The 12,911-nt window shown below is 34.0% G+C and overlaps 1 protein-coding gene across 1 annotated transcript; it reads left to right on the top strand.

The window, feature by feature from the left end:
* The first annotated feature begins 3,089 nt into the window (after nucleotides 1–3,089).
* Nucleotides 3,090–3,578, top strand: LOC131605545 (uncharacterized). Its single transcript, XM_058877890.1, has 2 exons — nucleotides 3,090–3,236; nucleotides 3,330–3,578. The coding sequence occupies exons 1-2, from the start codon at nucleotides 3,090–3,092 to the stop codon at nucleotides 3,576–3,578; spliced, it is 396 nt and encodes a 131-aa protein (XP_058733873.1).
* Nucleotides 3,579–12,911: the final 9,333 nt, after the last annotated feature.

The raw sequence follows: 12,911 nt of genomic DNA, 5'->3' as shown, positions 1-12,911 counted from the left end.
TATCAAAGGGTCGTATGTTTTGTATAATATGTGTGACAACAAAGTCGCTATGCTCTGTATTTTTTTCTTAAGGCTTTAAGGGAAGGTAAACGGCTACTTTTCTCCTTATTACTCATGTCCGAATTTGTAATTACCCTCACTTGCATTTTATGTTAAATTTGTTTGCCTATGCTTTTTAATTCTCACTTTACGAAATTCTATTAGTTATGTTTCCGTTCATGTGAATTTACAATCTTTAAAATTTTGCTTAGGTTTCATAATTTTTCTGGCTTTACCCCTGCGTTCGGGAAGACATGTTTTTGGCATCGTATTTGTTTCAAATAATATGTGTATTATTTACCAAGGTAGGAGGAGGTTCAAGTGTTACACAACCAATAATCCCCTCTCATGTGAATATGTAGTATACTCTATCATTTTTTTATGTGAATCTCACCAATTTTATTCTATTTTTAAGTAATCTTCTCATTTTATAGATTGGTCAGAGTTAGGAAGTTTTATTAATGAGATTATTAGTATGTGATAGTGACGCCTAACATGCACGTGGATTCTTGTTTTTCCTATTAAATTTAAATAAAATATGTAACTTTTGGGGGCTAGGACCAAATTGAAAAAAGAGCCGAATATAAAACAAAATATCATTCAAAAGTGTGATATTGTAAATTAAGACCGCTCACAAGAATCAGTTAAATAAACATTTTATAAAACAAAACTAAAAGAGAAAGAGGTATACATTTCAAACTGGCTATAGTAATATTATTATACATGTAGGTACAATATTCTAAGGACATGAACAAATGTTCTTCTATAGTTCAAAAGAATTATTCATCTTGAGCATTTTATTTTCGAAACTAATAAAAATTACAACAAGAAGCAAAGTTTTTTAAACAATCTTTTATTTTCATTCATCTCAATTTCATCCAGATCAAATGGAAGTAATACAAAAAATCTCACATATATAAAACACTTCAATTGATTTAAAATTGACGTGAATTCAAAAACACTCAAAATATCAATTGATTTAAAATCGCCACGAATTCAAAAACAATCAAAATATTATATGTAATTTAAATTCAGAATTTATATTTAAATTTTATTTGCATTTAAGTTGTATTTGGTTTGCATCTCATTTGAATGTTATTATATGAATCCAGAGTGAATTTAATTTGCAACAACTTTCACAATTTAAGTTTGAGATACATCTCTCTCTCTCTCTCTCTCTCTCTCTCTCTCTCTCTCTCTCTCTCTCTCTCTCTCTCTCCTCTCTCTCTCTCTCTCTCTCTCTCTCTCTCTCTCTCTCTCTCTCTCTCTCTCTCTCTCTATCTCTCTCTATCTCTCTCTCTCTCTCTCTCTCTCTCTCTCTCTCACATCGATGGAATTTGTGTGTTAACTCCAATAAATTAGTATTAGAGCTTGGTTATGGTTTGAAATATCTCTCTCTCTCTCTCTCTCTCTCTCTCTCTCTCTCTCTCTCTCTCCTCTTTCATATCCATCTTCTTTCTCTTGTGCATTAATGAAGTTTGTGTGTTAACTCTAATAAATTGGTATCAGAGCTTGGTTCTGGTTTAGGAAAACACGAATGTACGTGAGGTGTGATTGACTTCGTTCCTCAAATTCACACTGAATTGAAGTTAGAAATCGAAGAAGAATACATTTCTTGATTCTTAGGGATTAGGAAACACGAGTATATTTTAAGAGATTTGCACAAGAACGAGGATGAATGACAAAAACGGTAGCTTGAACACAAAGCTTCCAGTACTCAATAAAAAAATTAGACATTGCTCTTATCATCTTTCCTTCTTCCCCCTCTTCCTCTATTGTTGTCACCTTTGTTATTGATTGATCCTCTATTGTAGCTGCTTTCACCCTTTTAGAATGTTGAATTGTGGGAATTTTGAAAGTCTCTTTCATGATTGTTATGATAGATTCCTCTACCTCTATTCATGGACCACTTCCCCTTCACTTTTTTGTCTTTCCCAACATTCCTCTCCTCTATTCACTACTTATAAGCCTCAAGAAAACTCTGCAGTTCTTTTTTACTCATAGTTGAAATATCCTTGGATTCTTAAATTGCAATCACTACATTATCGAATCTTGACGTTTAACAATCTCAAGATTTTACCAACTACATACTGCTCAGTGATTGTCTCTCCATAAGCTTTCACTTGATTCACCAATCTTGTGATTCTTGTAGTAAATTCACTAATGTTCCTTCTCACCAATCTTGTGAGACTGTAACCTTGTCACCTTTGTTTTAACTGCTCCTACATAACTTTTCTCCAAAATTTTCCTAGCTTGCTTTAAGGATGTGCAGTCACCAACCTTCTCAAAGTTATCAGCATCAACACATTGATGAATGAGATACAAAGCTTTGAAAAATTTCTTCTTTTCCTTGTGCACAATTTTTGTGCAGCCGTTGAACATTTTACAAGTGGATTAACACCATTCTTGATCACTTGAAGAACATTTTGATAATTAAACAACACCTTCATCTGTTTGCACCACTTGCCATTAGGCATGACAACAAAACTCATACCCGTGGGTATCCACCCGAACCTGCTCCGAAGTTGACAAAGAAAACTCATTTTGACTGAATTAGGGGTCGGGTTTGGGTTTTTCCCGATTACAAAATATGAGAACGAGTCGGGTAATGGGAATACTAGTATCCACTTTGAACCATCCCCGTTTATTTCGTATTTCATATGTACATTATTATTTATATTTGATAATTTATATTATTAAGGGTTAAATACCTTTTACCCCCTGCCAAATAAGCGAGTTTTGATTTTGTCCCCCTTAAAAAAAAATTTGTTGCGCAGCCCTTACCAAATGCAGATTCCAACCATTTAAACCTTTTACAATAATTTTACCTAGAACACCAGTTTACCATCCTACATGTAAGTTGCTATTTTGTTTTACTATTATTAATGCTACGTTGGATCTTCATCGTTTTCCCTTCTTCTTTACAGACGAGAAAATTCCCAAATCAACAATTAGGAAAACTAGGGTTTGGTAAATCGTGTTCATCATCATCATCTTCCTGTTAGGAAAAGTTGCAGTCTTCTTCTTCTTCTTCATCATCAGTAAGCGACATGGATCAAAGCTACAGCAATGGAAGCAGCAACTCGTTTGAGATTTCAAGTGTTCCCCAGTGTGGTTGTCGTATGCCAATGAAGATGTGGGTAGCAAATACAGTGCAAAATAAAAACCGGAAGTTTTGGAAGTGTCGTTTGGCTGGGGTAATTTGTCTCATGATTTATATGTCGTTTGGCTGGGGTAATTTGTCTCATGATTTATATGCGTTTTATGCCAATTTCTGTTGATGTTTGCAGGGTCTTAATTCTTGTGACTTGTTTTTATGGGACGATGAATTTTCCACAGCCATGAGTGAAAGTACAAAGAGTGAAAATCGTGACTACAAGAAATGTAATGTTGCATTGGTGAAGTTGGAAATAACAGTGAAAAAGCTTGAAAAAACCAAGTTGAAAGTTTCCATCATGCAGAAGAAGATTTATCAGACGAAACTGGCCTTCATGTTGTGTTTGATTATGTTTGCAGTGGTTTTGAAGTTCAAGAATTAGGCATTAGAGTACTATTGTAACAAGAATGTTGTAGTAGGATTGTGTTAAGTTGTTGTAGTATGCTTGTGTTAAGTTGTTGTAGTATGCTTGTGATGGGTTTGGTTAAAAACAGTCATGAAGAAAATTATGTAAACTTCAAATGACTTAATGGAAATTTTTGTTTACAATTTATGGCATTAGATGTATTAAATTGTCTCATTGTTTTGTTTATAAGGTGTAATGAATTACATATGAAATAGAAAATAAAATGTAAACAGAACTTTGGCACAAAATGTAGTTCATATTAATTAAGATCTTAAGTCTTATATTGTCATAAAGATTAACTTACACAAAACATTAGTCAACTTACAAAGTCACTAGATCAAAACATCCAAAAGAACATAAAACAACATAACATTGTCATAAAGATTACACAAAACATGAGGCAACTCATAAAGAGACAAGATTCTATTTCTTGGCTTTCTTGTTTGATCTTTGTGATCCTCTTCCCTCCTCTTCATCTGTCAAAGACATTGGTTGATCACTATTGGATCCAGGCCCTGTAAATGGTTTTGGTTTTTTAAACTAATTTATCTTGATTCTTTCACTTGACCTCCTTCTCATTGGCTTGATCTCTTTCACTCCTTTCCTTGTCTTGGCCTCTTTGTAATCCTGAGCAGTGGTGATGTCTGGTAGGCTTGTTATAATATCATCGGAAATTCCATCAAAATAGTCAGTCTGAGATGCATCATTTGGGATGGCATCCGTTTCTGCAGCACCTACATCTTGTTTTGCATCAGTAGGAATAGCATCATGGCTTGCATCAGTAGGCATAGCTTCACTTGCTTGTGTTTCTATAGCACCTTCATCATGATTTACAGCATTTTGAGTAGTGTCTTCTCCATCTGCATGCTGAGTTGTTTGAGTTGTCTTCACTTTTTTCTATCAGACAACAACATAAAAATTTAGTTAGATGCTATGTCACACAAAATTATCAGTATCATATGTCACACATAAACAACTTAAAATTTTGTATATCATACATTTCTTTTGAGAGCATTTTGATCCTGACTTGAGCTTTTACAAGACTGTGCATTATGCCCAAATTTATCACATGTTGTACATCTTTAAGAGACTCCAGGCAACCTTCTTCTAGCCCCATCTTCACCACTCTCTCTAATCCCGAGCTTTCTAGGCCTCCCTGGACCCTTTCTAAACATTGGTGGCAACAATTCCTCCGATTCTACCTCAGGCCACATATCTTATCCATTAATGGGACTAACAGCAAAACTATAACACAACTTATACTTCTCTCTAGAATAACATTCATCCACAAAATCCTCATGGTTTTGTTGTCTAAAACCTAATGCGTCTACCGCATGCCTACAGGGAATGCCCACCAGTTCCCAAAAGTTACAACTGCATGACCTATTTGAAATATCCACTATAAACTCTTGAGTATTGAAAGAATGTGTGACCTGAAAATGTTCATTCATTGCCCAAGTAGGCAGCCAATGAGCACTCAAGGCAACCTCCTTGTCTAATCTTTTCCTAAGTATGGGCATAACCTTATGTGGCCATTTTTCTAGCTTCAAAGCAGATGTTGAGCACCTATTCATTAAATACTTTCTGATCCATTCTGACATGGTCAGAATTGGCTTATCCCTAGCAGCTAATATTGTTGCATTGAAAGACTCAGAAATGTTATTCATTAGAACATCACATTTTGGATAAAAATTGAAAGCATGCTTACACCAGCTTTTTGGTGGAACTCCCATAAGCCAACTCCATGCCTTTGGATCAACTCCCACCAGCTAAAGGGAAATACTGGTCATTGGGATCCCTACCCACAGCAATTAGCAACTGACCCCCATATTTAGTTTTCAAGTGACACCCATCTACCCCAACAAAGGGTCTACAGCCATTAGTGAACCCCTTTTTGCAACCATCAAAACAAAAGTAAAAAGTCTCAAATCTTGGTTGTATGGATGGTCTAGGTATGTTGACAGTGATACTCACAGTATTACCAGGGTTAACTCTATGTAACTCAGCTGCATACCTCCTCAAATTAGCATATTTCCTATCTTCTTCTCCCTCAATAATCCTCTTGGCTATGAGCTTTGTCTTCCATGCTCTTGCAACAGTGATGCCCACTGAAAAATTCGGCCTCAAGTCTTGAATTATGTCAGTAATCCTAACACTTTGTGATGTTTGCATCTTTTTTACTACAGCCTTAGCCACCCACCTTGAGATGCATATCTGTTGTCTAGAACCCTAGCACATGTGTGCTTATCAAATATTGTTTTTATAGCAAAAGTATGTTTGTGGCCCAACTTTGAACAAAGTATTAAAAACCCACACTTAGCCCTACATTCCACCCTAACCCTGTAGCTCTCGTTTTTCACAAACTTTATTTCCCTACCATTTAATATTGACCACTCACGTATAGCTTCTCTAAACTCATCAAGACAATTAAATTCCATACCCCACTCAAATTTAAAATTCTTGTTGAAATGCTCCTTTTTGAACTTTTAAAACTTATGAACTTTGTCCTCATCTGATAAGTCAGGGTCTGAGCTGTCCAACTCGTCAGTTACATATTCATCTTCATCTTCCATTTCTTTCTTTTTTGAACCCCTTATAACATCTGATAGGGAATGAGCTTCCTTCATATGTACATAAACATCTATGTCCTCAAACCCATCCTCCAAACCAGTGGCACGTTCATCCTCACTATCTCCCAATCCTTCCACTCCATCTTCATCACAATTATCCATCACATCTGTTTCATTAACACATCTAGGACTAACAATTGAAAATGAAACATCTACTACATCATGCTCTACATAGATGACACCCTCAACTTCATTGGCATAAGAAAATGCAGCTAAATTATAACAGTCATCATCTTTCTTAATTTGGAAAAAGTTGGGATCAATTTCAACAACCTTTATCCATACCCTAAATGTGCCTTCATTGTAAACCCACTCATTCAGCAGCTTATTAACGCAAACCATAGTAAAGTTGTCAATGTGAATGTCATTAGCATGTGTCGTTACCCCTCCCTTGTATATCATAACCCCATCACTGATGCTCACAAATTCCCCTCCATGATGGAAAGCAACACTGATTAAATGCATATTCTGAAATTTTTAAAGGAAATGAAAAATTTGTTAAACCCTAAAATGATGACAAACCCTAAAATTTAAAATTCGTACCTTTCCATCTTCAATAACTTCTTCTACACGTTCGTCCCGGTTCACGACCTTGGTTTTCTTGGATGACTGGCTTGACTGCATCGTCTTCTTACTCTGGCTTGACTGTGTCATGTTGCTTGTATTGTTGGTTTGGCTTGACCGCGTCGTATTCTTGGATTGGCTCGACTGCTGCGTCATCTTCTCAGTCTTGCTTGTCTGCGACACCTTCTTCGTCTTCTTCGACCTCTTCGCCATTGTCACCTTGCTTTTTTCAAAAATGTTTACCCTAATTTTTTTCAGGGGGTAAAATGAGAACAATAAAATGCTTAAACAATGCGTTATATACTCTGGCTTACGTGGCATTAGTAACAGTAAAAAAAATAGCAACTTACATGTAGGATGGTAACCTGGTGTTCTAGGTAAAATCATGGTAAAAGGTTTAAATGGTTGGAATCTGCATTTGGTAAGGGCTGCGCAACAATTTTTTTTTAAGGGGGGCAAAATCAAAACTCGCTTATTTGGCAGGGGGTAAAAGGTATTTTACCCTATTATTAAATATGTGACTAATTGTAATACGGTGGGAGAACTGACTTTTTGAAATGTTGCGGATAGCAATAGTCGCCACCGACTTTTATTTTATCCAATTTATAGAAAGGCTAAAAGAACAGAAAAAACCTTTTTAAAAGACTTTGAGTTCGGGGGGTAGGTTATACAAAGGGAAGGTACAAGCACCCTTTGTATCCATGGTTATCCATGGGCTCTTAATTGCTTAGCTCACTTTTTGAATGTTCGAATTGTTTGAAAGTAAGTGTAGTGTGTGAATAGTAAAAACTTTGTTAAGGACTTTGGCTTGTAAATAAGCGTAGCCTTGTTTGAAAGTATTTGAAAATTAGTGGGAAAAAGATAGTTTTTGAATTTTGAAAGGAGCAAGCATTTAAGAGCACCTACCCTAAGTTTGAAAGAAAGGTTATTTTAGCTTTTCAAGGTGAAGGGGCTATCCATACCATAAGTGGGTAGAAACTCCTTTCATTAGATGTGGAAGGGTCATCGAAGATTATCGTTCGCCATAAAACTGTCCCTACCATGTGGAAGTAGGTAGTCTTTAGGGAAGGATAGAATAGTCATTTAATCTTTTAGGCAACAGACGAGGATACCTTAGCAATTGGGACAATCATCATGTTTTTCCGAGGCAGCATCGAGGGACTAGATCTCATATGATGATTTTAATCTTTAAAGGCAACCTTTGCTTTAGGTATCCTCGGAATCGAGGGACGTGACTATTTTTCACAAATAAAGGCAACAAGGCAACAAGGCGACAAGGCAACAAGAAGGATTACCCTAAAGGTGTGTGGGTGCACAATCTAGTGATTAATATTCAGATAATTTTATCTTGTAATTAGTTATTCTAAGTTAATTCAAGGCTTGCACTCCCTAGGATTACTAACCACGCAGTTAAAAATAAAGGCAGAATTAAAAGTTCCTACGCTATTACAATAAACACCTGTAGGACAGAAAAATAAAGGCAGGAATGAAAAGGCAGAAAAATAAAACCCTAAACTATTACAATAAACACCTGTAGGCAAATATAGAGGCAAAAATAGAAACCCTAAGCTATTACAAGGCTTTGGGGCAGATACAAAATTAGGCAAATAAAAATATAATAAAGGCAAACCCCAAATGGGGGAACAAGTTAACCACAGTTAATAGAATAAATAGGGCAAGGTAAATAGTATAAGGCAAACAAAAAGTTTTTAAAAGAAGGTAAACCCTGATTTTTTAGCAAAGGTTTTTGAAGAAAGAAGGTACATAAAAATTAAAAAAAATAAAAAGAAAAGGTTTTTGGAAACGCCAGGGTAAACCCTGATTTTTAGGGAATAAGGTTTTATGAAAAACGACATTAAGTTAATGGAAGACACCTATCTAATAGAGTTTGTAGGATTTAAAGAAATTAAATTAATTAGATAAAAAACTAATTACTAAGTTAATTCTAAACCTAAAATTAAATTTAAAAAAATATAATTACTAAGTTAATTATAAACCTAAAATTAATTGATGTTAAGTTTACCTAAAAATAGGGTTAATGGTTAATAGGGGGAAAATGAGATTTTACCAAGGTTATTAAGGGAAGTGGCAACTTTGGCCAAAGGAAGTACCTGCAAAAATAGGGTAATAATAAGAATAATAATAATAATAATAATAGTAATAACACAAAAAAAGAATTGGGATTTAGAAAATTAAATTATGAACAAAATTTCGAATAACCTGATTTGGCTAAATACCAAAAGGTTTTTGGCCAAATATGAATAACCTTGATTTGGCCAAATACCAAAAGGTTTTTGGCCAAATATGAATAACATTGATTTGGCCAAATACCAAAAGGTTTTTGGCCAAAAAAGCAATTGGGGTACCATCCCCTTGGTCAATCCATAGAAAACCTGTTCATAAACCAACGCAATGTTACGGTTAAGAAAACAAATGGAAAAATAGAAACGTGATTAAAATAAAATTAAAAAAATATAAAAACCTGATTATAAATCAAATAAAATAAGAACACGAAACTACAATTTTTTTTAGATTTTTTTGAAAATATGAAAATAGAAATTAAATCAGATAAAATAGAAAAACGAGGAATTTGCGATTTTGAGGGTCGAACTTCTGGAAAAAATTCGGAGCAAATCGAAACAGTAGTTTCAGAATTCGACTGATAGGCTGGAAAATTTATTACTGTGCTGCAACCGGAATTGCAACCCTGAAGAAGGAGAAGTAGGAGAAAATATTTTGTGTTTGCGTGAAGAGAGAGAGTGAGAATAAGGGTTAGAATTGTTAGTCCCTAATGTATAAAAAATATTAGTATTTATAAGAAAAATATTAGGTTAAAAAACAATGGGCTTGAACTCTAAAAAAGATTTAATTAGTAATAAAAATAAAATTCTAATAACTATTAATTATAATACTAAATAATAATAGCTAACTAACTATAATATAATTAGAAATAAAAATATAAAACTAATAATAATTGAATTAAAACTATTATTATTATTATAATAATAATAATAATAATAATAATAATAATAATAATAATAATAATAAAACATCTATCTAATATAATATTTTTAAATCTTTAGTATAATACTAATAACAAAACTAATGCTTAAAATAAAAAAAGTAACATCTAAAAACGATATATATTTTTTTGTCATTTTTGAATATATTTTACTAAAAGGAGTATAAAAATTAAGATTTAAAGAAAAAAGATGTTTTAAACTTCCTGATAAAAAAGAAGAAAATTATAACTAAAGAAGTTGAAAAAATAATAAAAAATGGAAAAAAAGTTAGAAAATAAAAGAAGGTTTAGAAGTGAGATTCGAACCCGGGACCTTTCGGGCGTGCGTCTTTTGCCCTCAAATTCTTACCAATTGTGCTACGTCAATTATCTGAAATAAAATGACATAGACAATTATAAGAGAGCAAATTTTGGGGTATGACACTAATGTTTTAATAATTTGATTTGTATTTATTATTTAAAATATTTGAAATGTATGTATGAAATTTTTTGAAATTATTTTATTTTAAAATTTATAATGTAATTTAATTTTGTAAAAAAATAAATATTTTTATTAAAAATTGATTTTACTAAATGGATGGTGGTGGGACGGGGATACCCGAACCCAACCTGAAGTAACAACGGCCTACCATCCACAAGCTAATGGTCAAGCCGAAGTGTCCAACCGTGAAATCAAAAGACAAAAGAAAGAATGCATTGTAGATGTTTCAAAATCAAAAAGGAGAAACAAGATTGTTGTGTAGATATTGTAAATGAATAAATGCTCTTCGTGCTATTGTCCCTTTTTGATTCATTGGTCGTGTAGAAATGTCACTTGTTTGGAATCGAGCCAAGTTACAACCGAAAAAGTCCTTGTGATCTTTGTTTCTATCATTTTTGTACTTAGTTTAGATGAATGTATGAATTGTTTTGGATGTGCACAATTGCTAGGGAGTGTGATAAATCCTTTGTGCTAGCATGATTATGGAACTTTGTCCTTCATTTTTGAAGTTGATTGTAGGTGATTCAAGTTTGAACATCATTTTGATAAATGCAAGTGTGGTGAATTGTTTTGTATTTAGAGCTTAACTCATACTCATGCTTTGATCTTGTACAAGCAAGGGATGGTTATGGAGCATGCATGTAAGTCAAATTTGAACCATTCTCTCTGTGTTGCTAACCCTTGTAAATATATTTTTTTATGCTTGTTGAGTTATTTTTGTTTGAGGACAAACAAAGGTCAAAGTTGGGGAGAGTTGTTAGAATCTGAAATGTGGATAGTTTGGTAATTACTTTTGTGGTATGTCGATAACTCTTCTCCGCATTTTTGTGTCAATTACGTTCATAATCGTGTAAATAAATAAAATCGAGTTCTAGTAGTAAATATGTTATTTACTAGCTTTTCTTATGTATTTTGTAGGTATTTTGCATTTTGGGAAAGTTTTGGATGGTAGAAGGTTAAGATGGCACCTTGGAGCAAGATTTAAGGCCTTTTTGAAGAAGTCGTGTGGAGCAAGGGCCGCTGAGCGGCGGTCTAGCGCGCTTTCCAGTAGCGAGAGAGAATTTTTATTTATCCAGCTCCGCTTAGCGGACCTCATTCCGCTTAGCGGACCCTTGCGTGGCAGCAGATATTTTTGCTTGTCCGCTTAGCAGCCGTCTGTGCGCTAAGCGGGGTTACTTTTTCAAGTGTGCTACTTTTAGGCACTTAGAGATATTTTTAGGATTATTCTTATCTTCTTTTTCATTCTTACCAACCACACACTCTAGGGCAAGAGAAGAAGAAAGAAAAACTCATAATCATTCAAATTTCTCAAGCATTTTTCTTCATCTTCCTTGGATTTTCATGCTAGGAGATCTTGTCTTGATGTTTGTTGTTGAAGCTATGGAGAGCTAAACTTCTCATGTGTCAAGATTAGAGGTAGTTAGCTTGTATAGTATGTATTTAGTTTGATCTTTTGTATATGAACCTTGTTGATGATTAATATATGGTGAATATCTTTGTTATTCATGTTTATATGTTGTTTTGATACACTATTGAGAGATGTTTCAAATCTTGACTTAAAGGATATTCATCTATCAATGAACAAACTCTAGAGATAGATTTGTGAGTTGATAATCACTAGTATCAAGCTTTAAAGATTATTATGTTAATTGTCGGCATGAGAGATCATCTGACGGTTAATATAATAACATTCACAATATTGCTTTAGAGATAAACGGTATCGAGAGGATACGTGGTTGTATTAATCATGAATATGTTCATATACATAATCATCAGAGTATATACAAAGCAAGCTAATGAAAACTAATCTTGACACAGTTTTACCAAATCGTTTTTAAACCCTAAGTTATTGTCTTTAATTTCTTTTCATGCTATCTTATGGCATTAAACCCTTTCAAAACCTTAACTCAAAATACCTTAAACTGTAGAACGGCGATAATATCGCTTCAATCCCTGAGGAAACGATAAAGGAAATACTTACCCTTTTAACAAAATGGCGCCGGATTTTAATTATCCATCCTCTTTTGGGTTTGGGGCGGGGTACTCAGATTGTTTGGGAAATCGAGTCTGGAGGAGGTAAAAACCGCCTCCGATCCTCCCCATTACCATGCCTACTTGTCATAATTCTTCGCATCGAGAATTGAAAGATTCACCGGGATCCGTTCATTGGAGATGGAAATAATTTTTGCACACAAGTGTTTGATAAAAAAAAATCAGACTCTTAATGTCGGGACAAAACTCGATTGTGTGTTTGAGGCATTATTATTAACAACCCAAATTGGGTTATTTAACATCAATACATAACCATACAACTAACCAACTAAATGAAAAAAAAAAAAAAATTTCGAACACATCTCATTACATAAAACCTATAACCGATAAAACCTATAACCGATTACAAACGTCACTGGCTTGATTATGGCTAATTCTAGTAATATGGTAACTAGTTACACCTACCTGTAACCGGTTACAATCAATATTGTCTACCTCTTTTACTATAGACCAAGGTGGTAATCAGTTACACCAAAAATGTAACCGGTTACACCATTTCTTCGACAATTTTGTCCTACCAACCCCAATTATACACCCTCCTGAAGTAGTAGTTCTCTTTT

This window comes from Vicia villosa, linkage group LG5, assembly GCF_029867415.1.
Source record: "Vicia villosa cultivar HV-30 ecotype Madison, WI linkage group LG5, Vvil1.0, whole genome shotgun sequence".
In the NCBI taxonomy this organism is placed as follows: Eukaryota; Viridiplantae; Streptophyta; class Magnoliopsida; order Fabales; family Fabaceae; genus Vicia; species Vicia villosa.
The sequence above is the reverse complement of the archived record's forward strand: the minus strand, read 5'-3'. Positions and strand labels throughout refer to the sequence as shown.

Coding starts and splice junctions, on each gene's coding strand:
- LOC131605545 (XM_058877890.1), top strand. CDS start 3,090: ATGGATCAAAGCTACAGCAATGGAAGCAGCAACTCGTTTGAGATTTCA. Junction 3,237..3,329: donor GGAAGTGTCGTTTGGCTGGG/GTAATTTGTCTC, acceptor TGATGTTTGCAG/GGTCTTAATTCTTGTGACTT.